A 23,907-nucleotide genomic window follows, 5' to 3' on the forward strand; every position below is an offset into this window, starting at 1 on the left:
TTAGAGGGACACAAGATAACCGTGGCTTTATCAATGGTAGGGGCGACAGAGGTATTTGCTAGATTGTTTGTTGGTTGATTAACTGATTTGAAAATAGTACAAAAGAAAACGATATTGATATTTTCTGTTGCTGTAAGTGGAACGTCCACCATCTTGATTCCATTTTTACGTAATTTCCCTGCAATGATTGCTTACGGTTGTGTACTTGGGATATTTCCGGGAGCGTTTTGGAGCCTGCTGGCTGTAGCAATGCTGGACTGTGTGAAACTGGACAGGTTGACGTCAGCAATGGGACTATTGACCATGTGTATGTCGTTTGGTCAGGGACTTGGTCAACCATCTAGGGGTAGGTAGCATTTAAACCATTGTCGTTCATGTCTTAATTAGTAAAAATTAATATTACAACAATGCTTATGAACGGTGATCGATATGCTAAGACTTTGTTTTTCACCCTAAGGTTAGATTGAGGATGCCACTGGGTCCTGGGACATGTCCTTAATAGTGATGGGAGTGTTATTATATTGCCGGTGTCATTTTGATGCTTGAACCTGTCATCGAGAAAATATATGGTGCTATGTCGTTGCATGATCCAGATGCAACGAACTCTAGCCAGCAGCTCCGAACAGATGGAGAAACACATGGACACCTCAGTAAAGAAATAACAAGTCAAGAAGCTTGTTAATGAGGACAATGATGTCCCATCACCAGGAGATAAATCCGCGAAAAACTGTTATAACGATAATATATTAACAGAATCAATCTTCACGTGAATGTAATTCGTCCCATTTAAACAAGAATATATCACACAGTTATATAGAAAACAATTGCATTCGTTATAACTTCAGGGGATAAACAATCAATCAAGCATTAGCAAATGAATGCAGTTTTAAGTTAATATACTGTATAAATATATTCTATGATTCTTGAACTTCTAATGGAAAACCAGATATTGTTCAAATCATCATTGGTCATTAAATCGGGTGTCATAAATATTTGATAATTTGTTTCAGATAATTCAAATTGCATTATTTTGTATTTCTGTCTTTCGCTGGATGTCACAGTGTCCTTGGATATATATCTTTCAAGACAATGGGAATGTGCTCTTGAAGCTAGACATTCCTGCAGGTCGAGGATCGAGCAAAGAATACACCTGCTGTTACCCAATGCTTGTATCGTATGAGGCGACTTTATATGAATCGCCTGCAGCATTGGGGATTTGAGGACACGAAAGCATCCAAAATAGATATGCTGCACCCATTGCAATATTTGGGTTCTTTATGTTTCTGTCAACTTCATATTAAATTGTATTTCCTAGTGGCAATACCTTACTTCTGGCTTTACTGTTGAGCGTGTGCCTAGGCGAGGAAGGAAATTACTTATGTGCAAAGGACGGGACATACCAAAGTCCTTAAAACTGGTAGTTGTATTCCCTGCTTCACGTTCAGCATTTAAGGTAATGACAACAACTGGTTCATCCGTTGACAGTACCATGTGACCGGGCGCAATGCTGTGTTTGGTGTTTTCGGCATGGTTTTTCAGTGAGATAGAACTATAAAGTCAGATCCGCGATATCACAATGAGGCAAGTACACCAACATACCCCCCCCCCCCCCCCCCCCTCCTGGAACACATACACGCTTGGCCGCATTCACAACAAACATGGCGGCAGGTCCTTGAAAGGCAATGGCTTTAAATAGGACGTTAAAACAAAAATAAAACAAAATCTTGTCTTCTGTAAAGGGGATTTTTAAGAAACTAAATGTTTCTTATATTTCCTGTCTACTTTCTGTTTACGGTACTTTTTCCTATGTTTCCTTCCTCATATGACCCTGGTTGTTGCAATGACGCTAAACCCCAAACAAATCAAATCAAATACAGCATCAAAGAGCTTGCAAAATAATGTCAAAGTAAATCATCTTTAAGTAGTTTTCTATAAAATAATGTCAAAGTAAATCATCTTTAAGTAGTTTTCCAAACACTCATTTACTATTTTGTTCTGACCAAATTCCTTAATAATAGCAATGCGTGTACCATTTCTTCGATCGCCTCAATATATTATATTCATATATATAATCTCATTTTATTAAATTACTTTCTAATCCTGCTATATTTTATTGTTCATTTACATCAGCCAATAATTGTTTACATTAAAGCTAGGTGTATGGTACTGATCTAATGTATTCTGCCACGAAATGCCAATGGAATAACCACATTAACCCAATAATTTGTTGAAACCACAGATTAAAGATACTATAAAAATAGATTGTTCCTCAATCTATCAGTGTGTTTTCAATTTTAAACTTATTATCTTTTCAAAATTATTTACAACCGTACAAAATTAATTGTAATATATTTGTGAGAAAGGTCATGTGCTTTTTTAAAATAAAATCACGATAATTTGCTAAATTGTGAAATTGATTGTAATGAATATTACTCTACAATATTTGACTCTGTTTAATAGTATTTATCTGAAGATAACTTCCTTTACCTAATTTTTCTGATGGTACAGCCCAACTCCCCTTTGATAGGGATGATCCCTACACAGCAATACATATAGTACAAGAACAACCAGGTAAGGTCGGGTAAAACAAAGACCTGATGAATTTTGTCCATTAGCCTGACTGGACACTTAAGCTTGTTGACATAGACAATATGGGAGTCAATCCCCTATTGTTTGGGTAACATCCTCGGGTCTATAGCTATAGAAATTGTTTGCTAGGGGAAGATATAGAAAATCTTACCATGCAAAGATAAATTCACTTAAGAGTGGAGGCAACGTTTTTGAAAACTTGGCCTAGGGGAATTTTTGAGAGAATAAAAGGTTTTGCCCTTTCAGCAAGAGTTACATCCCTGTTTCTGCCACTGGGTGTCGTCTAAATATGCTATTGCGAGGACGTTAAACCCCACACAAACAATACACTGTGGAAATAATACATCAAATAGCATACTTCCTTGATATATATCACGTTACTGCCACACAGGTAAAACACTGCAGATCAATATACACCCATGTTCACACATACATATCCTTTATTGACCAAGCGTGTATTAGGATCCTTATTGTGAAACACACACACACACACACACACACACATTGTGACGAAGTAAGGCAGGTGAAAAACTGCAACGCCCGTCATTCGTCCGTGTCGTTATATTACACATACATTATGTATATAGCAGTACGGTATCGAGACCAGTAGTTTAGAAGACTAAACTACCTTTAGATCTACCTGTATGTACATGTAACTGTGTGTACTTATTAGCATTTTATTATTCGGATATAAGTAATTTCTACGCCAAAAGTATGGGAAATAGCCATATACAGGTGAGTAGTATCCGGAAGTTTGACTGAATCGTTTCATTATGGGAATTTCCTCATTGATTGTGTATATTATGAGTACTGATATACCTGACATAGAATGTAAATACGACGTGTGGAGTTGCCAGAGCAGCCGTATACTTGGACCCTATTGGTATACCTTGATGAATGGTCAGTGCAGTAGGTATATACACAGATCATCGCGTGGTCAGCTGTGGTGTATTTAAATGGATCACAACGACCGTGTTTTGTATCTCGGCATTTACGTGTACTATGTAGCAGGGTAGATGTAGCAAGCTATAAATAGCCATGTGTGTTGTCTGTTGATAATAAGGAATTGTGTGATACATCTTCTTTAAATGTGCTAAACTTGACGGTTCAAGTGAATATTCAACAGCCAATTGTGCTCAACGGTGTGAATGTGTATTGTGCAACCAACTGTAATCTATTTCACTAGAGAATGTTTATTTCATTTAATTCTCACAAATATCCAACTCAATGTTATTGCGAAACAACACAACATATAAACATGATATCTGTACATCAGTCTTCAATATTTAAACCAGAACTGTCGGTGATATTTTGTATGTGTGTAAAGGTGAGTTAATGCACAGGAAAAGCTTAGGTAAAACGGGTTGTGTATGTGGAGTGTATACAACGTGTACACTGTTGTATATATACGTAGCTTGTTATTTGTCGACTTCCTTCTATATATACATATATCAATAAGATAAGAGATAGAGTCAGTATTATTAGACAGGGTCTAGCTGTCGAAATACAAGCAATTTAAGACTTAAAATATGTATTTTTCTATGTATCAAGAGAGTGTTTAGAGAAACTCTTTTCAAGACCCGTAGTCTGGTTCTAATTATAAACTCGATCAACATATAAACAAATGTTGCGAATAATGCACTGAAGTTATCATAATTGACAAAGGAATTTTGCCAGGTTGCAGATCTCCCTCCTTTAACTATTAATACATAATTTCTGGCGATAAAAAGATATGCACAGTCATTCAAGCTGAATAAGACCAGGGGTATTTCCCTTCCTTGATGACTTCCTCTGAAAGGCCATACTATGGAAACTGTTCAGATCCCCAAAATATAATCAAATATTTACTTGTTGGAAATTAAAAGATTAATACTGTCATGCAACCAGGATAACCTCAGTGGTCGGACGCTGTCCTGCACGATTAGTCCCTATGTCATAACATTGAACCAGTTGAAAGAACCAGTTGAAATCATTTGCATATAACCGAATACATATTTATTAATTGTTTTTCCGATGAAGCATCATTTTTTTGTTACTTTTGAAATCAACTTCTCATGAACAGTTGATCATATTCCTTTTAACCAGGTACTGACACCCTATCAATAAACGATGTTCTTGTGAGCCAGAACCGAACTTTGGAAATATTTGCAGTATAACATATATGTTAAATAGGAATATTTGCCAACAATCAAAGTGAACAAAACAGGCTTTCTGGGACTTTTGCTTTCTTCCAATCAAATGCTACAGTTTTTGCACTATGTACATGTACTGTTAATATTTTGTAAGATTACAACTGTATTCTTTTGTCGACACAGATGATTTGCATTTCAGATTTTTCATCATGACTGGCGGTTCCCGAACTTTGATATCTTCAGACATACCACAGACTAGGACAAAGAACTGACCAGTGTATACTTTTTGGTTTTATTTAAAACTGTGATACAACATTCATCATGGGTAAGCAAACGAACGATGTGTCAAAATGTCCATACTTAATCCAAAACAAACTTGAATTCATTTACATACCCTGTCTCATGCACACATACACACATGCACGCATAAACAACACACATGGAGGCACGCAGGCAAGAGGCCATTACATTGGTAATGAAATTAATTGAATAATACATTACATTGGAAAAGTAGCATCACCATTACCATTACATGGTTTTAGTAATGTAATAAATTAAATTAAAATTTCATTGTCAATGTAATTAATTACCATTACACATTACAAACGAGTGAGTGAGTAACATAAACATTGGGTTTTATTTATGTAATGAAGCTAGGGGTCACTTTTAAACTTCCAGAGATAGTTGATGAACAATCAAGGAATGTCTACATGTTTTTGGAGTGAATTTGGAAGAACAAATGGGAAAGATAAACCAAGCATAATCTTTACAACTATTGAGATACGAGAATTGAATGGTTTTTTGTCATCTTCAAGGTCATCTGAGTTACGATATAGGTTTTTCTTCGTTTCGGTTTGGTTTTAATTTGTTTTTAAGGACGTGACTCCAGGCATGGGGTAATGGTAATGTGCAATGGCAATTAATTACATTTTTCAAGTAATTGGATGTTATGTGCAATCAGGTACATTTGGAAGATCAATAGGATACCACCCCTGCAGGTCGGGGATCGAGAACAAAATACACCTGCTGTTACCAACTGCCTTCTACCGTAAGAGACAACTAATGTAGGAACCCCCTGCATATTTGGGGATTTGCATTTGTGCCCTCTACATGGGGACATAAAGCGACCAAAATAAATCTGCTGTACCCACCATTGCAATGTTTGGGATCTTTATATGGCTTTCTATTTCAAACTATCTTTTGCGTTCTAGCGCCTTGCTTGGCAATACCTCACTTGTAGCTTTAATGTTGGGCGTTCGCCCAGGTGAGTAAAGCAGTGGGTTCTGTCCCAAGGCCGGGACTACCGAACACTTCTTCCCGGTAAGTATTAAGGGTAATGACAACAACAAGTGCACCCGTTGTCAGTATAATGTGACGGGGCGGAAGGCTGTGCTGGATGCATTAGGCATGGTATTTCAGTGAGATAGCACTATAAAGTCGGCATCAGATCCGCGCTATCACAAGGAGTCAAATACACCAACATATCCTGTATCTGGCACACATACATACATGCACAAATACATAATACGCATGGAGGGACGTCATTAAATGACTTTTGCTGTTAATAGGACGTTAAACAAAAAAATCAGACCAAATCGATCAGTTACTCAACAATATTGAGGAATAGAGAACACTTAATCTAATGATCTTTTTTGAGTGTGTATATTAAGAAAGTTCATTGGCTAATATAAACATTTGCCTTTTTCACTTTTGTATTGAAGGAATCATAGAAACGACCTTGCTAAGCCAAACTTTGTTATAGATCGGTTGTTCATGGCACGGAAAAGTGTTAGGGGATGGGTATATTATATTTTGTCATTAACTTTTGTTTGCAATAAACGTTGTTGCAAATGTGTTTTGCTGTTTAGTGATGCGTATGATTTGGTTCTGTTTCTGCAGCAAACAAGACCAAGGCTGACAGCCTGTCTGTGAGGCTAAGGAAAGAAGGCAATGGAATATACACCTCTGTTACACAGGGTCTGTGTGCAGCGATCAAACTAAGTAGGTTAAGCAAGGCAGCAAACTGCTATTGTAGGGCGTTCGAGGCGGCCACGAAAGACGAGGAGTCGATATCTGCCGCTAAGAATGCAGCAACGGCCTACTGGAAATTAGCAGAAGTAAAAATAGAAGAGGATAGCACAGTTGCAAATACTATATTTTACTACAAAGAGGTATTTAGATATTTCTCCTATGCATATAAAAATGGCCTTTTGTGCAATACACAAGCCTGGAACACGCAGCTTAGCTCGTCGATTGACGGCTGTTGGTCGGACTTTACAGGAACCACGCACACGCATTTTGACCTGGAAGAAAGGATAGATATGTATTACAACATACTACAGGTAGTTGAAATAGACTATATTAGGGGTAATTTTTATCTCAATCTTGCAAGATTCCACTTCCGGAATGGTGTTACTGCAATTCAGAATGGCCAATATCAGCGTGGGATGTCCGAGTTAAATAACTGTTCTATGCCAATTCACGAAGCTAGGAAACAATGTCTGGATGCAAAGAATGTAGGACTGGAATGTGATTATCTAGAGGATGACGTCATTATGCATACGTGTACTGCGGATGCCATGCAAGCAATAGATGTTGTTAAGTGATCAATATATGCAAATAACAAAAGCATTCAAGGGAAGAAATCTGCCCTAAATTCATTAATAAACACACATACAAACATGCACGCATACACAACGCACGTAATTAAAGGACTTTAGCTTTTGATAGTACGATGAAATCTGCACAACCAACCAACCTGTCCCATAGAAATCTTGTTCTTCCGTCTATACATCCCCATTATTTCGTTTAAGCACTCTGTAACAACTGTAGCACAGTTGGGTCAGGATACTCCCGTTGACCATGTAGCTCAGTCGGCTTAAGCGACAATATAACAACTCGAAGTGTAATGTCCAATGAGTAGACACAGTTTCTTGTGGTACAGGGATCCTTAATTTGCGTATTTGTAATCCAAGCACAAGGATAATTAGATAGATTACACTTTGCTGGTGAAGTATTTGAAAGATGTATACCGGTAGTGGTTTATCATGGCTAAATTAACAGATCAAAGTAGAATTTAAATAATTTGCAGGTGTCCGAAAAAATTTAGAGTCCCGATTTGGGTTGAACCTTTCCTGTCCCTGGTCAGCTTATATAGTCTCTTTGTGCAGGGTCATGGTGAAGTTGGAAAAACAACAGTGTATACAATATTTATTGTTGCAGTGTCCCGTTCGAAGTTTTACCACTGGCAGTTTTCTTTGTTTATCTGATTAAATTTTTCATATACACATGCACTAAACATTTTATCAGCCTGTGGAATCAGAGACTTGGAAACTTGACAAATTCGAGCATGTATTTAACATGTATACAAATAATATATTTCTGTTTTCTTTCTTATCTGTAAAGGTGACGAGTTGTTCGAGCAGACCATCAAAGGGGATGAAATGGTAAATATGGACATGGTCTGGGATGTGGTTGATTGGTTTAAAGTTGCAGTACTGCGCACACGTGAGAGAACGGAAATGGAACAAGAAGCTATAGCAGCAAGTCGACTAGGCAAAATATATGACAAAGTGCTCAAGATGAAGGACAAAGCCAAGGAATACGTGATGCGTTCTATTCAACTGGCACATAGCATGCATCCACGAACTTTCAACTCGGAGGGTAAATTTAGTATTTTGCCATTTTATTCAATAGGTCGGCCTTCACCTTCCATCTGGTATTTGTTCTGGCACGATTTACATTAAATACTTGTGTAAGGATCCCTGTCCCACTGCAATATGTTTTTCCCTTATTTACAGTTGCCTCCACCTAATTTGTTTGGGATACAAGTAAAGCACATCTATTCCTTGATACGTCCGTTGTCCAGATACATCAGAGCAAATGTGTTTCTAATACGATGTTACAGTTTTTGGCAGTGCTACGGGGATCATGAACGAAAATTGATTATTTTGATATTATGATAACGAAACGTTATTAAGGGTTTTAAGGTCACCTTCCCCCTTTTCTTACATTTGTCCTCGTGTTTCGGAATATTTTACACAAGGATTTTCATTCTTTTGACCTTTATTTCTACTGATGATCCCTAAATATATGACATGAAAATAAGGTTCAATAAAAATTATTTACTACGTACAATTCAATATTTGCATTCTTACTTCATATTATTTGTGATAATTGTAAATGTACCTTAAAATTAAATATTGTAATATAGATAGGTCAATGATTAGATTGTCGTTAATATGTCAGTCTCACTGCACTGTTTTTCGTATATACAGTAAACTTCGTTCAATTTCGTTATTGATATAACTAGCACAGTTTGACACGGACACTTTCATTAACTAGGTAGCTCATTCGGTTAGACCAATAGTACATACCACAACTTTAAGTCAAGAGCTGGATCCGCTGATTGCGTTTTATTATCTTCCGTGTCATATAATATTAGTTTATATCTTTGAAAGATATAATATTTCAAATACGGAAGCAATTACTCTAAAATAAGTATTTATACATACTTAGGACATATACAAAACAAAATAGGTGAAATTGAGGGTCAGCAATTCTGTATTCATTACTAGGAATGATAAATAATCATTTGTTTCGGAAAGTATTCATTAAAATATTTATCCTGGTAAATTGAGACAGAACATGTACCAATTTTATTAATTTGTTTCTGTATATTGCTCGTTTAATGCAACATAAAACGCCTACAGATTCTATAATTTCATTGATTAAAATTTTATTCATATTTAATTCAGACTGGTTTAAAGATGCCTCTGAAATTTTGAAAAAGTATCAACATGAAACACAAGAAGAAGACGATGCAGAATGGAACAAAGCAAGGGAGGAGATAAAGAAAGATATAAAAGAACAACTTGACGATCTCGAAAAGGCTGACAAGAAGGGAGATATTGGTTTCCTTGACTATGTATACGAGTAAGTCTGCCGACATTATATCGGCACAAACTAGCGTTAGCCTACCTAAAAGAATGCTATATTGCCATCCTCACAGGTCGGAGATGGAGCAAAGAATAAATACACTACCGTTATACACTGCATGTCAATTAATATGGGGACACAACAATGACAAAATGAATCTACCTTGCCCACTGTAACATTTAGGATCTTTTACATTTTCTCCCACTTACTTTGGAATACCTCACCTTTGGCGTAGATTGTTCGCTCAAGTATGGGAGGCAATTGGTTTAGTCCCTACGCCAACACATACGAAATTCCTTAAAAGTGGTAGCTGTTGATTCATGCTTAACGTTCAGCATTAAGGGTAATGATAACAACTTGATCGCCCTTTGTCAGCATAATGTGACCGGGTGACACACTATGCTTGGGACTCTATGCGTTGTATTTCATAGCGAAAGCTCTTTTGAAGTCGGCATCAGATCCGCACTATTGCAAGAAGGCAAAACCAACATACCGCCTCCAGCACACAAACCTGTGCGCATACCATACACACGTGGAGACACGTCCTTTAAAGTCCTTAGCTGTTCAACGGATTTTAACCAAAATACTAGACAAACATGATCAAAAGAAACTAGCCTATAGGTTTGTTTACCAATCATTATCTTATCATTTTTCTCTCCCCTATTTTTCGGCGTTGTCTCATTAATCACCTGTCCATACCTGTTTCAAGGACGTTTAAAAAAAATACAAATCAAAACAAAATGTTTATAAAATTTATCTTCAATGCATTATATCTCTCCACCTATCATTACCTTAATAGGTAATTTGTTTTCTGTTCTATTTCCGTAGGAAATTCCCACCGAAGAATCCACTGCACAAGGAACTATTCGAGGTACTATCGAAACCATCAGACATAGATTATAGTAAAACAAAGAAACTGTATCAGAAAGCTGTCGTGAACTACCACCCCGACAGGGCAAATGTGGAGGAGAACGGGGTCCAATGGAAGGTTATTACGGAGGAGATTACCAAGCTCCTTAACCGCCGGTACAACCGGATGAAGGGCCTGTGAAAAGAATAGCAAATCTAATTAAAGATAACAGCAGCACACAAACATGTGATTACACATGCCATCGTTTAACTTTAGTGTAGGTTGTTTTAACTTCAATAAGACAAAAACATTCAATTTCCTCTCGAAACAACCAAACTGTTTAGCCCTGATGAGTTATTACACAGTTTTTACACTCTGGTGGATTGTATCGTGTTTATTTCATCTTTATTATTTTTAATACAATTGCCGCTAGGTATTTATACTTGTCAGAAATGATTTATCAAGGTAATAGTCAAGATGAACAAGTTTCCAAGATTTTGTTACTATTTTTTAAAGTGGTACGGGGATCCTTAAATACAGATGCAAACACATTTTAAATGAAAAATTCTTACGATACAGATACATTCAAACCTGCTGAATAAGTTATGTTATGGAACCCTTTTTCTGTCTTCCCGCAGGATTTCACTTGGTAGAGTCTGTATTGATGACGCTAAAGTCAAGCTATGTTAAATCCTAAATATATCACACATCAACGTAATCATTGATATAATTTTTAGAATTATGTAAAATTAAAAGTAAAATAATATATCAATCTACTAGTATGCAAATGAGCAATTTAAGATACAAATTTTCAATTCCTAGAGTAATTTAAGAATGTACTAAGAGTCATTGGACGTTCACAAGGCTAAAGGTCTTAATTGTGTACACTGTAAGATGTTAAAGATAGTGAGTTATTACATTTCCTTTATCAATGACATTTAATTTAAACTTGATTGATACCACTGCATTTTTCTCAGCCTCTGGAAAGTAACGAAAATAATTCCACTTCCGAAGTTTTTCGACATGTGATCTTTCCAATTATAGACAAAAATCGTAATTTTACAAACTATGTCAATCTTCAAAAGACATGTGCACAGTAGATGGTATGTCAATTTAAATTATCCTAATCTTCTAGTTGCCTTACCATCAGGGTTTCGTGAAAACCTTTCTTGTGAGATTGCTTTTCGGATTTTGGTCACAATTCTCGCATTATATCAATTTGTGTCCATATTTCTGCATTTGTTTCAATGATAATTGCAGATTTGGAGAAATGATTGGCGTGTTGTGTCCTGCATGTTATCGTACAGGTAATTAATGTCACAGTCCCTGCATAATTAGGAGTACTCTTTTGTGTCTTTTCTAAGTGTGATATTAAAGAAATTGATCCGTTGAATATTAGCACAGGCTAATCGAACTGATGTATTACATAAGATACCGAAGGTTACGAATTAACCCCAACTCCTCCTCAATGATCTGAAAACGGTTTTGCTGCAGCCAAATCATCAAATGCGTCCGTCATTTTTGTTGAAATCATGTACTTATTTAATAACTTCATATGTTTTGAAGAGGTGCCATAACTGAACGGCTATTTCAGACTTATAACCACAAACATGAAAAGTATGCTGTTTATCATTGTTAAAAATATTTCTAGTGTGCTCCATTTGAATCACCATTCTGTCAAATATTACAGTTTTACTTTATACATAATGTACGTATCAAAGAAAGCTTGATAAAGGGACCAGTAGGTCTTGAAAGATTACGACACGTTTAACAACAACAATGTTTGTGTATAAAGTCAAACGTAGACATAACATATTTCCAAATTGATAAACCTTATCAAAGCACCATTCTGCCAATTTTAATAAATATCATAGCATAGTGTTTTGGTTTTATCTTATTTTACTTGCAGTTCATTAGCCTGTATTCTGTAATTTTGTAACTTTTTCGCTACATAAGCATGTGTGCTAGTAGGGTATAAGTTGTTTTTACTGAGTACCGTACAGGAGAAATATGGGTGATATATATTTTGCATTTACAATATGCTAGCAAAAACCTAAAGTGAAATACACTATTGGATTTAAGATGTTTGTGCATGATAGTGTGTAAAGTGTATACTAAAACAATAATGTATATACTGCATGTTTATTTGTGCATGTATGTTTGTGTATATGCGTGCGTGTATGCATGCATGTATGTATGTGAGTGCATGTGTTGATGTGTGCATGTATGCGTGTATGTATGTATGCATTCCTTATCTACACATGTATCTGTTCTGATTGCAAAATGTGATGAAATGTTTGATGATTCCCTTCGAAATGTTTTATATACCGATACAATTTAGGGATCTAGAGTGAAACATACTGAAGTATACGTTTTTACATAAACTATATGTATGTGTTATGTTTATGTATGCATGTATGACTGTTTGTATACATGCTATGTGCGTATATTTGTGCATGTATGTTTGCTATGTAAATGCATGTTTGTATCCTATGTAAATGTATCGATGTATATATCTGTGTATGGATGTTTGTATACATGCTTTGTGCGTATATATGTACATGTATGTTTGCTATTTAAATGTATTGATGTATGTATCTGTGTATGCGTGTTTGTATTACATCTTGTAACATGTACCCATGTTTGTATGTGTTTGTCTTAAGAAAGAAAATATAGTATAGTGTATTGATTTTATTTTATTTTACTCGCAATACATGATCCTGTATTCTATCTATTTGTATGTTTCTTTCTTTTGCTAAATAAGCATGTGTACTAATATGGTATTAGTATTAGTATATTTTACTGATTATCTTACAGGTGAAACCTTATTAAGAAATATTTTGCGTCTGTGATAATTTTCCTGTATACTTGTAGAGGACAATTTTATATTTAATATGTAATAAGACAGATAAGATATCTTAGTTACGTTGTTTGCATGTGCTAGCTAACTGTGATAATAGTATATGCGTAAGGTGTACTTCGTATTATATCCATATGTTTTAACTCATCCATTTTACGAATAAGAGACCATTGTGAAATATTTGCTTTGATCCTAAATGAAGTTTATTATTCCTGTTATAATTACCATCGTTGTTTTATAGATCACTCTGCAGGCTATGTTTCTCTGTTGCTTATCAAGCTTCAGTAAAATGTGGAATTCATTAAACAATTATTAATTAATTACTCGCATTCGACGTATATTATTTTCACATTGCATTATGGTTGTACGATTGTGATTGTCATCCCTCTCCTCTAGTGAACTACCATTTAATGATTATGAATGGTGGTTTGCATTATTGTTATGTAATAACGTACGATTTTATAGTATTTATCACAATACCAATTTATTGTTATGTGACAAAGTAAATAAGTTTGAAATAAGGTTATCATGAAAACATGAGCTGATAATTGATTAAATTGATCGGGCCATTTTGATGTCATTGTTAGTATTTATTGTTATTCTCTCTTATATTTATGGCATTGTGATGAATAAATAAAATATTTTGCTAATTGCAATGCTTCTTTTCATTGTTCAAATTGTTGTTTTAGTTCTAAATAATGTGATACAAACACAAAAATTCCCAGTTATCGAAAATATTTGACTTTTATTAGATGGTATCCCTTCTTTTGAAATGCTTTTATAGGCCTACCTGGTAATCCTTTTGTTGCTATGATAGGCGTCTGGTGTTATGCTATTACCGATTAACATGAGTACCTCTGTTTTGCTGTTATAGACAACCCTGGTACCCCTCTGTTGCTATGTTATAAGATACTCACTTGGTACCCCTCTGTTGTTATGTTATTTAAGACAAACTTGGAAGCCCTCTCTCCTATGCTATTACAGACTAACCTAGTATCTTCTGTGTTGATATGCTATTACAGTCCCCTCAACAAATTCTCCGTTTCAAATATCATCTATTTCTATCAAATTACATTCTAATTTTAATGTATCTTATTTTTCCTTCATCACCCTATAATTTGTTACTTTATAGCTATTTTTGGCACTAAATCGATGAGTTCCATTTCATTTTTGTCGTTTGGGGGGTTTATATCACCATTCGGTAAAAAAAAAAAGCTTACTCAACGATAGCATAAACAATATGGACCCGAGAATGTGTTACATTATAGCTACGTTTTAAATTGTTTGCAGTCATTAGTTATGAAGACTACACTATTAGACTCTGAATAACAGTTTTATCTGAATTTAACTTCCTTTACCTAAATCCCCTGATGGAACAGCCCAGCGCCGCTTTGATATGGAGGATAACTACACGAAATACCTATATAACAGGAACAACCAGGTAGGGTCAGGTAAAACAAAGACTTGGTGTGCTTTGACAATTGACCTTACTGAACACTTAAGCTTGCTGATATTCACAATAATGTGAGTAATACCCTATTGTTTGGGGTTTTGTTTGTTGAACTACCTCAGGCCTATAACTATTGAAATTGTTGGTTAGGAGAAGAAATAGAAATTAACATAAGAAGTGGAAGAAAATGTTCAAAAGTCTTGGAAATTTGGGGAATTTAAAAACAAACGGTGTTGCCCTGGTTACATCCTTGTATCCGCCATTGGATGCTGTCATCATATGACCCTAGCTGTTGCTAGAACGTTAAACCCCAAACAAACAAATGTAATGTGGAGATAATACAAAAGCATAACATAGTATACCTCATTGTTAGATTTCCCGTTACTGAATCACAGGTAAACATACAGGATTCTTACAAACACCGTGTTCTCACACATACATATCCTTTATTGACAAAGTGTAGTATGTGGAAGGATATATATTGTGAAATACACACAAACGTACACACTCGCATTTTTGACAGTGTCTAGTACAGTTAATACAATGTACATTATATATATTGTGAAATACACACACAAACACACACAGTGCCGGCAGTGTGACACAGTAAGGTAGGTGAAAAACTGCAAGGCACGCCATTCATCCGTGTCATTATGTGACACATATATCACGTCTATACCAGCGCAGTTGAGAGACCAGTGCCAATTACCTGTACAGATTCATGTATGTACATGTACCTGTGTACATTTACTAACACTTTATTATTCGCATATTAGTAGCTTCTTAGCCAATAGTCAGGGAAATATAACCATAAACAGATGAGAATGAGGTGGGTATTACCGGAATGTTTGACTGAATGGTTTCATTATGGGAACTCCTTAGTGATCGGGTATGTTATGAGTACTGATATAACTGTCATAGAATGTAAATACAGCGTCTAGAGTTGTCAGAACAGCAGTTTACCTGGAGATCGAGACCCTATCTGTATACCTTAATGAATGGTCAGTGCAATAGGTATATATACAGATCATCGGGTGGTCAGCTGTTGTGTATTTAAATGGTTATCAAGGACCGTATTTTGTATGTTGGCATTTACGTTTACCTGTGTAGCAGGGTAGATGTAGCTATAACTAGCCACGTGGTGTTGTCTGTTGATAATAAGAAATTGTGTGATACATCCTCTATAAATGTGCTGAAGTGGACGGTTTAGGGTATGTAAAATATTCAACAAAGAATTGTGTGCAACGGACCTATTAGCCACAGCTATTTCACACGAGAATGTGTATTGTGCAACCGACTGTAATCTATTTCACTAGAGATTGTTTATTTCATTTTATTCTCACAAAAAAGCTACGCAATGTTATTGCGAAACAGCACAACTTATACACATAATATGTGTTCATCAGTGTTCAATACTTAAACCAGAACTGTCGGTGATATTGTATATGTGTGTGTAGTCGAGTTTATTCACAGGAAAAGCTTACGTAAAAAATCAATACCAGGTAAAGTATACAGGGGGTTGTATATGTGGAAGGTATACTTCGTGTAAACTGATGTTTATCTCACAAGATTGTTGTTTGTCGAGTTCCTTTATTATTGATATATATATATATGTATATAATCAAGAGCAGGAATATATCTATTATTTTTCAGTTTTGGTCGAAAACAGGTAAAGGAAGATACAATTATATATTTTCTATATATCATGAGAATGTTTACTCTAAGTCTTTAAGCATAAAATGTATTTATCTACAACTTCTGCTTGTACTAACAATTTTAAAACATGGTATTGTCCATTATCATTTATAACTTGCCTTATGTTGGGGGGGGGGGGGGGGGGGGGGNTGTGAAGAAGTCCGGCTTAAATGTAAATGTGCAGTGGATGTAGAAAGTCCATCCATTCATTAATTAGAAGAAAGAAAAAAAACATAATATGTTTATGATATTAACTCTCAAAATATACTGATTAATTAGACTTGTTATCATGGGCTTTTTGACGTTAAGAGACCAATACAAGCATGCTACCAGGATAACCCCAGGGTTTGGACGCTGCCCTAGACTATTAGTCCCTAGGTTATTAACTGGAACCAGATGCAATCCTTTCCCTATAACGAGATATATATTTATACAGATCTAAATTGTATTTTCTATAAATCATCTTTGGTTACGTTGAACCAGTTGTGTTTAGGTAGCATGTGGTTCTACTTGAGGCTAATCACAAACTGGATACTTTTGGGTGTTTATGTATTTCAAATCCTACTAAAGATTTGATCATATTTCGTCTAAATTTACTATTTAGCTTTCATTGGATCAGGAAATGACTTGCTTTCGATAACCATGTTCCTTGTGAGCCAGTTTTACATGTATGTTTCATTAGAATATTTTTCATTATTGATTATCGGTCAACGTGAAAAATACTGACCCTCTGGGCCTGACACTTTCTTATTATCAGAAAAAGAGGAAGATTGCTGTTACGTTTAGGCATACTGTTTGTACATGTATCGTAAACATTTTGCAAAACGACAGCTGTATTTTCATAGGGTTTGTTTCCATTTCAGATGATTCATCAGGACTGGAGGTTCCCGAACTTGGATATCCTCTGACTGACCACAGACTAGGACGAAAGACTAACCAGTGTGTACCTATTCGTATCATTTGAAACTGTGGTACAACAGATATCATGGGTTGTGTTGAAAGTAAGCAAACGCATGATGAATCAAACGTTCCATATTCAAGAAAACAAAAAGAATCACGGAAAAAGAACCGAAAACGTAACAAAGACGACCGTCAGGATGAATATACAATCATTCAATCATCGGACCAAAATTATTGTATAGAAGTGGTGATGGAAAATAAATCAAACGCTAAATTCCCGGACCAAAGTGACAGCAACGAAGGTGAGGAATCATCTGCACAATACTTGGAATGCCACACAGAGGCTCCTACGGAGAAGAAAAATGAATCAAACACTGAATTCCTGAACAAAAGTAACAGCGATGAAGATGAAGAATCATCTGATTCCTCTGAACAATACTCGGACTCGGAAAGTTACACAGAAGCTCATAAGGAGAAGAATAATGCACCGAACACTGATTTCCCATACATTAAAGGAGCCAACGAGCCATCTGGTAATAAGCAATGTTATTGCAGTGATTTCGAATTATTCATAGTTGTTTTGGGGTTGTTGTTTTTTTATCTGACAAATCCTGTCTTGATTTAGGTTCATTCATGGCTTTTTCTTTTTCTTTCTCAATTCATGTTTCGTGATTCACCTCAATCATGTTATTGTTCCAACAATATTGAAAAATAAAACAGAGACCAATTGATCGTATGAACTTAGTATCGTTGGGTGTATATGAAAAGATCATTGGCTAACGGAAACTGCCTTGCTAAGTCAAACTTCATAATAGAGTTTATGTTCATTGTACTACATCGTTACAGGGGATGCGTCAATACCTTTTCGTCATGATTTTTTTGTTCGCAATTGTTATTGTAAATATGTTTTGCTGTACAATGATGTGTTTTGATTATTTTTTTTCTGTAGAAAACACGACTGAGGCTGACAGCCTGTCTGTGAGACTAAGGAAGAAAGGTAATGAAAGTTATACCTCTGTTGCAAAGAGTCTGGATACAACGGTCAGCTATAAGAGGTTTAGTAAGGCAGCAGACTGCTATTGTAGAGCCTTCGAGGCAGCGGCGAAGGACGAGGAGTCGGTATCTGCCGCTAAGAATGCAGCAATGGCCTACTGGAGATTAGCAGAAGCGGGAATATTACGGCGCAGCACAGCTAGAAAAACTATACTCCACTACAAGGAGGCATTCAAGTTTTTTTCCTATGCTTATAAAAATGGCATTTTGTGCAATACAGAAGCCTGGAGAACGAAGCTTTGCACGTCTATTGACAGCTGTTGGTTGGATTTCACAAGAACCACGGACATGCATTTTAACCTGGAAGATAGGATAGATCTGTATTACAAAAGTTTACAGACAGTTGAAATAGACCATATCAGGGGTAATTTGTATCTCAATCTTGCAAGGTTTCACTTCCGGAACGGTGTTACTGCAATTCAGAATGGCCATTATCAGCGTGGGCTGTCCGAAATGAGTAACTGTTCTATGCCGATTCACGAAGCAAGGACAAAATGTCTGGATGCACAAAATGTAGGACTGGAATGTGATTCGCTCGAGGATGACATCATTATGCATACGTGTACTGCTGATGCTATGCAAGCAATAGATGTTGGTAAGTGAGCAATATAGGCAAATTACAAAAGCATTGAAGGGAAGAAATCTGCCCTTAATTCAGAAACAATGTCATCTTATTTCTGTATTTATCAACTGTTGTTTTCACTTAGTATTTAATTTAGTATTTTCTTTAGTTATGAATAGCATACTCTTTTATATGTAGGGATCCCTGTCCCGCTGTATTTTATATATACAGTAACTTACCCATAACTTTGCTTTGGATATAACTTTGGCACACCTTGGTCATGACATTTCCATTGACCATATAACTAAGTCGGTTAGAGCGACAGTATTACAATTTGAGGTACAGGGTTCGAATCCAGCTCTAGCCCTCACTGAATTTGCAGATTTCGGAAAAAGAAGCAGTAACAAGTTATGGTATTGTATAGAGCGACTTTGAACTGAACATTTTCTGCATCGTAACCAAGACTAAGGGCAAGTTTTATAGTCGTCATCAGGATCTCTCTGGGAAATATGTTATTTCTTTGTGGAATTTGAAGGTCCATGTTTTTGAATATGCTCATTTGATTGCCTTGTGGTTCTGTTGTCACTACCCGAGTTCTCGTGAGCACGTGATATTACTTCAGTTCGACTAAGATTAACATGGCGGAGGTCATCGATGAAGCAGAAGACGCTTCCGGAACAACTGGTCTTATTGGCTTTCCTTTGTTCATATTTTGCCCTAGTTTTATCGATTTTGAGTTCGAATTATGGTTATGTTGACATTTCAGGATTCTCTTGTTTTATGAAGGGACAAAGAGATGCTGAAAAAAAGGAAACTTTTTAAAATATCTATTCGCTGTGTTCCGCCAAGGGGCATAGCACCGGCAGTATTCTTTGATTATCTTATTAGAATATTCATATCTATATGTGGAAACAAAATCCTTTTGTTCGTTAGGTGTTTTTTACAGCCTTTAGAATTGAAGTCTTGAAATCTTTATGTATACATGCTTTTTAAATAATTTATTGTTTTTTCTCACTTATCTGTAAAGGTGACAAGTTGTTCGAGCAGACCATCAAAGACGATGAGGAAGTGAATATGGACATGGTCTGGGATGTGGTTGATTGGTATAAAGTTGCTGTACTGCGCACGCGCGAGAGAACGGAAATGGAACAGGAAGCTATAGCAGCAAGTCGATTAGGCAACATATATGACAAGGTGCTCAAGATGAAGGAAAAAGCCAAGGAATACGTGATGCGTTCTATTCAACTGGCACATAGCATGCATCCACGAACTTTCAACTCGGACGGTAAATAGATAATTTTGTAATTTCTTTCTAGAGGTTGGCCTTCTTCTTGCATCTGCAATTTATTCTGACAAGGTTTATGTGAAAATACGTTATTTAAGGATCCCTGTTTCGCTGCACTGTGGTATTTCCGTATATACAGCTACATCCCCTGGATTTTGTTTAGGATATAAGTGTAGTACAGCTGGGCTTGTGTACTTCTGTTAATCAGGTAGCTCAGTCGGTCAACGTGGTAGTCTAACAATATGAAGTCCATGGATTGTTTTGAATGTTTTTATACTCAGAACAATGTTGTTGATTGAAAAATTTTAATTTTCTCTTCATTGTTTAAAAATGCCAACGGGTACTGTTTTCTTTTCAGAAATGATTTTACACAGCTACAGTGTAGGTGGAAAATCAGTTTCCACTGCGTTATTACAATTGTCGACAGTGGTCCGGGATCAAATTTTGTTCATTTTCTCTTAATTGTTTAAATGTTCCAGCGGGGTACTGTTTTCTTTTCAGAAATGATTTTTCAAAGCTACAGTGAAAGGGGAATATTCAGTTTCCACTGCGTGATTACAATTGATGATAGTGGTCCGGGATCCTTAACAAAAAATTATTCATTATCAGCAAAACGTGAAAATAATCTGTGTGCATTGCTCGTGTAACGCGAAATTATACGCGTACAGATTCTATTATTTTATTTATCTAAATGTTATTCATTTTTTAATTCAGAATGGTTTAAAGATGCTTCTAACATTTTGAAAAAATATCAAGACGAAACACAAGCAGATGAAGATGCAGAATGGAATAAAGAACGAGAGGAGATAAAGAAAGAAATGAAAGAACAACTGGACGAACTTGAAACGGCTAACAAGAAGGGAGATCTTGAATTTCTTGACTATGTATACAAGTAAGTCTGCAAACATCGGCACAAACTAGTCTTAGTCTACCTAAAAGAATACTTCAATATCATCCCCACAGGTCGGAGATAGAGAAAAGAATACATTGCTATTAATCACTGCATGATGTAAGAGACAAATGATGTGGGAATCCCCTACAGAATTTGGGATTTGATTTGGGCCGTCTATTTGAGGACACAACAGTGCCCAAAATAAACCTACTTTACCAGTTGTAACATTTGGGATCTTTTACAGTTTTTGTGTCCTATCGCCTTCCTTGGCAATATCTAACTTTCGGCCTAAGTGTGTTTGCTAGTGTGAGGAAGGCAACTTTTTCTGTTCATGTGGCGACACAAACCAAAGTCCTTAAAAGTAATTTCCTGCTTAATGACCAGTTTGTACGGCAATGCCAGTATAGTGTGACCGTCAACATATCGTCTCCAACACACAAATACACATGTACGCATGGATTACCCGCATCGAAACACGTTCTTGAATAATTGAAGCTGCTAAAAGGAAGTTAATCAAAATGCTTACCAAACATAATGCAATATTAACCTTTGTGCCATCAAAGTGGCTTTATTGCTACCACCTGTTGATTTCTTTATTTGACATATTTTAACCATTAATAACAAAGTTTGTTAGTTCCAAATGCCAAAATAGTTGGAATCAGTGCGTAGACAACTCATGACACTGTGTAAATGCGGTGAATGGTATCCAAGCTATAGAGAAAAACGACGACACTAGGTCGTCCTTGCCCGTCTCGTGATTGGTCATTCATACACAACCCATTCTTATTTATTGAAAAACGAACCATTTACAGTAAAACACTGGTTATTAGATGGCACTGACATTCAGCCAACAAGAGAGTTTTTTTATAATAATATAACAGATCTCAATCACTTTTCGAAATAGTTAATAGCTCTACAATTCTAACCTACCTAAAAACTGTTGGTCTGTTCAAAACGATATAACTAACCATAGCCAAATTTACAATTTTTCAAGTTGGCGTTTGTCTTTTTCTTTTTCGTTCGTTTGAAGTCATTTCCTTTAGCATTATTGATCTACCTTTATTGGTCCTAATGATCTTTTTTTGTGTTGATGGGCCAAATCAAATATTAATAATACCGGTTCTTATCTTTATTTTTCTCTCTCCCCTACGCTTTCTTTTCGGCGGTTTCCCCATAAACATCTGCCAACACCTGTTGCAAGGACGTTTAACCAAATACAAAGAAAACAGACATGTTTATAAAGTATATATGTAATGTATTGTATCCATCTACCTATCGTGACGGGAAAAATAGTTCGTTGTCTGTTCTATTTTCGTAGGAAATTTCCACCAAAGAATCCACTGCACAAGGAGCTATACGTTCTACCAGCGGATACATCAGACATAGATCATAGTAAAACAAAGAAACTGTATCAAAAAGCTGTTGTAAACTACCACCCCGACAGGGCGAATGTGGAGGAGAACGGGGTCCAATGGAAGGTCATGACGGAGGAGATCACCAAGCTCTTTAATTGTCGGTACAATCGGATGAAGGGCGAGTGAAGTGGATAACGAATCATATTAAAGATGAATGTAACACACAAACACAGGCGATTGCACCTTGGTAATACATCTGTAGATACAGTATGCAGAAAATAGATATTCGCATCAGTTCCGTTTATTGATATGTCACGATAGAGGTTAACCTCAACACGTCATCGTAATTAGCCAATAAGCCAATCAAATAGACGAGATATCTCCTGCTTCGAACCATTCCCAGAGCAGCTTTCTTACACGTTTCGATACAGATTGTTTTCCAATGTCCGTGTTCTCCTGTGACCCCTGTCACGTTTTGGATGTTTTACAGCCTATCATCGGGAAAACGTACACTGTCATCTGATTAGCTAATGCAAAGGTCGCCTAGCCCTAACCCTTAATATGATGCTGTTAAATATCAACGAACAGGAGTGATGCGACGATCTTATTTTACCTTAAACATCTAAGTGGCTAAAATATCAACTTCACCATAGAGCACTTAGGAAACTTAGGAAATGTTTTGAATAGAAACTGGCATACTTTTAATATATCTTCAAACATTGGACATTCGGAAATCGAATATCTATATATTTTTTTATAAACAAACATAAGAAATATTCGTTTACGGAGGCACAGTAGTCTAGTAGTAGGGCGCCGGGCTCGTAACCGCAGGATTGCAGGTTCGAATTACGGCTGCAAATGAGTACGTGGTTGGGCAGTGCTAGAATTGTTAAATGCTAGCTGCGAGCGCCGAAATGACAGCACCGGCTGTGCGCTCCCCAGGGAGTTGAGAAAAGATATAGGCTGGTTGCATTATTATTATAATTATTTGTTTGTTGCACAAACAGAATATGTAAGTCGTCAAAGCATATTCAACGTAGAAAACAAATACTACTTATTATGTTAATTCAAAACGATTTGCTTTTGCAATATTGGATGTAATTATTTATTTTTTAGTTGATTGTTGGAAATTTGCAGTTGAGATTTTTTTGCATTGAACAGCGACTCTAATAAATTGAGTAAATCATATTTGGAGGCATTTTGGTAGTGTGTTACATTTAGAAGTTACCTCCCTTCTCGCACTTACATGCACAACATTGATTTCCTATGACAAATGTACATCAGCTCTAAAGGCTTGAACAGGTAAGTCTGTTGTGAGTTTCCATTTCATATGAGATTTATGAAAC

At 36.1% G+C, this 23,907-nt stretch overlaps 2 protein-coding genes across 6 annotated transcripts; both read left to right on the forward strand.

Moving 5' to 3' along the window:
- Nucleotides 1-3,101: 3,101 nt before the first annotated feature.
- Nucleotides 3,102-13,995, forward strand: LOC110449705. Of its 2 annotated transcripts, none has more exons than XM_021496739.1 (6): nt 3,102-3,324; nt 4,921-5,046; nt 6,621-7,319; nt 8,127-8,384; nt 9,479-9,656; nt 10,488-13,995. In XM_021496739.1, the coding sequence occupies exons 2-6, from the start codon at nt 5,043-5,045 to the stop codon at nt 10,708-10,710; spliced, it is 1,362 nt and encodes a 453-aa protein (XP_021352414.1). In that variant the 5' UTR covers nt 3,102-3,324; nt 4,921-5,042; the 3' UTR covers nt 10,711-13,995. The 2 variants fall into 2 exon arrangements, with proteins under 2 accessions (XP_021352414.1, XP_021352415.1); XM_021496740.1 differs by lacking the exon at nt 3,102-3,324 and adding an exon at nt 3,345-3,489.
- A 1,391-nt stretch (nt 13,996-15,386) lies between these two features.
- On the forward strand, nt 15,387-23,476 carry LOC110449706. Of its 4 annotated transcripts, none has more exons than XM_021496743.1 (6): nt 15,387-15,430; nt 17,378-17,947; nt 18,364-19,062; nt 20,057-20,314; nt 21,029-21,206; nt 22,525-23,476. In XM_021496743.1, the coding sequence occupies exons 2-6, from the start codon at nt 17,500-17,502 to the stop codon at nt 22,745-22,747; spliced, it is 1,806 nt and encodes a 601-aa protein (XP_021352418.1). In that variant the 5' UTR covers nt 15,387-15,430; nt 17,378-17,499; the 3' UTR covers nt 22,748-23,476. The 4 variants fall into 4 exon arrangements, with proteins under 4 accessions (XP_021352418.1, XP_021352416.1, XP_021352419.1 ...); XM_021496741.1 differs by lacking the exon at nt 15,387-15,430 and adding an exon at nt 15,441-15,542; XM_021496744.1 differs by lacking the exon at nt 15,387-15,430 and adding an exon at nt 15,570-15,648.
- Nucleotides 23,477-23,907: the final 431 nt, after the last annotated feature.

The sequence above is a fragment of the Mizuhopecten yessoensis genome, unplaced genomic scaffold (assembly GCF_002113885.1).
Source record: "Mizuhopecten yessoensis strain PY_sf001 unplaced genomic scaffold, ASM211388v2 scaffold4805, whole genome shotgun sequence".
Lineage (NCBI taxonomy): Eukaryota > Metazoa > Mollusca > Bivalvia > Pectinida > Pectinidae > Mizuhopecten > Mizuhopecten yessoensis.

Coding starts and splice junctions, on each gene's coding strand:
- LOC110449705 (XM_021496739.1), top strand. Junction 8,385..9,478: donor ACGAACTTTCAACTCGGAGG/GTAAATTTAGTA, acceptor TATTTAATTCAG/ACTGGTTTAAAGATGCCTCT. Junction 9,657..10,487: donor TTCCTTGACTATGTATACGA/GTAAGTCTGCCG, acceptor CTATTTCCGTAG/GAAATTCCCACCGAAGAATC.
- LOC110449706 (XM_021496743.1), top strand. CDS start 17,500: ATGGGTTGTGTTGAAAGTAAGCAAACGCATGATGAATCAAACGTTCCA. Junction 19,063..20,056: donor TATGCAAGCAATAGATGTTG/GTAAGTGAGCAA, acceptor TTATCTGTAAAG/GTGACAAGTTGTTCGAGCAG. Junction 20,315..21,028: donor ACGAACTTTCAACTCGGACG/GTAAATAGATAA, acceptor TTTTTAATTCAG/AATGGTTTAAAGATGCTTCT.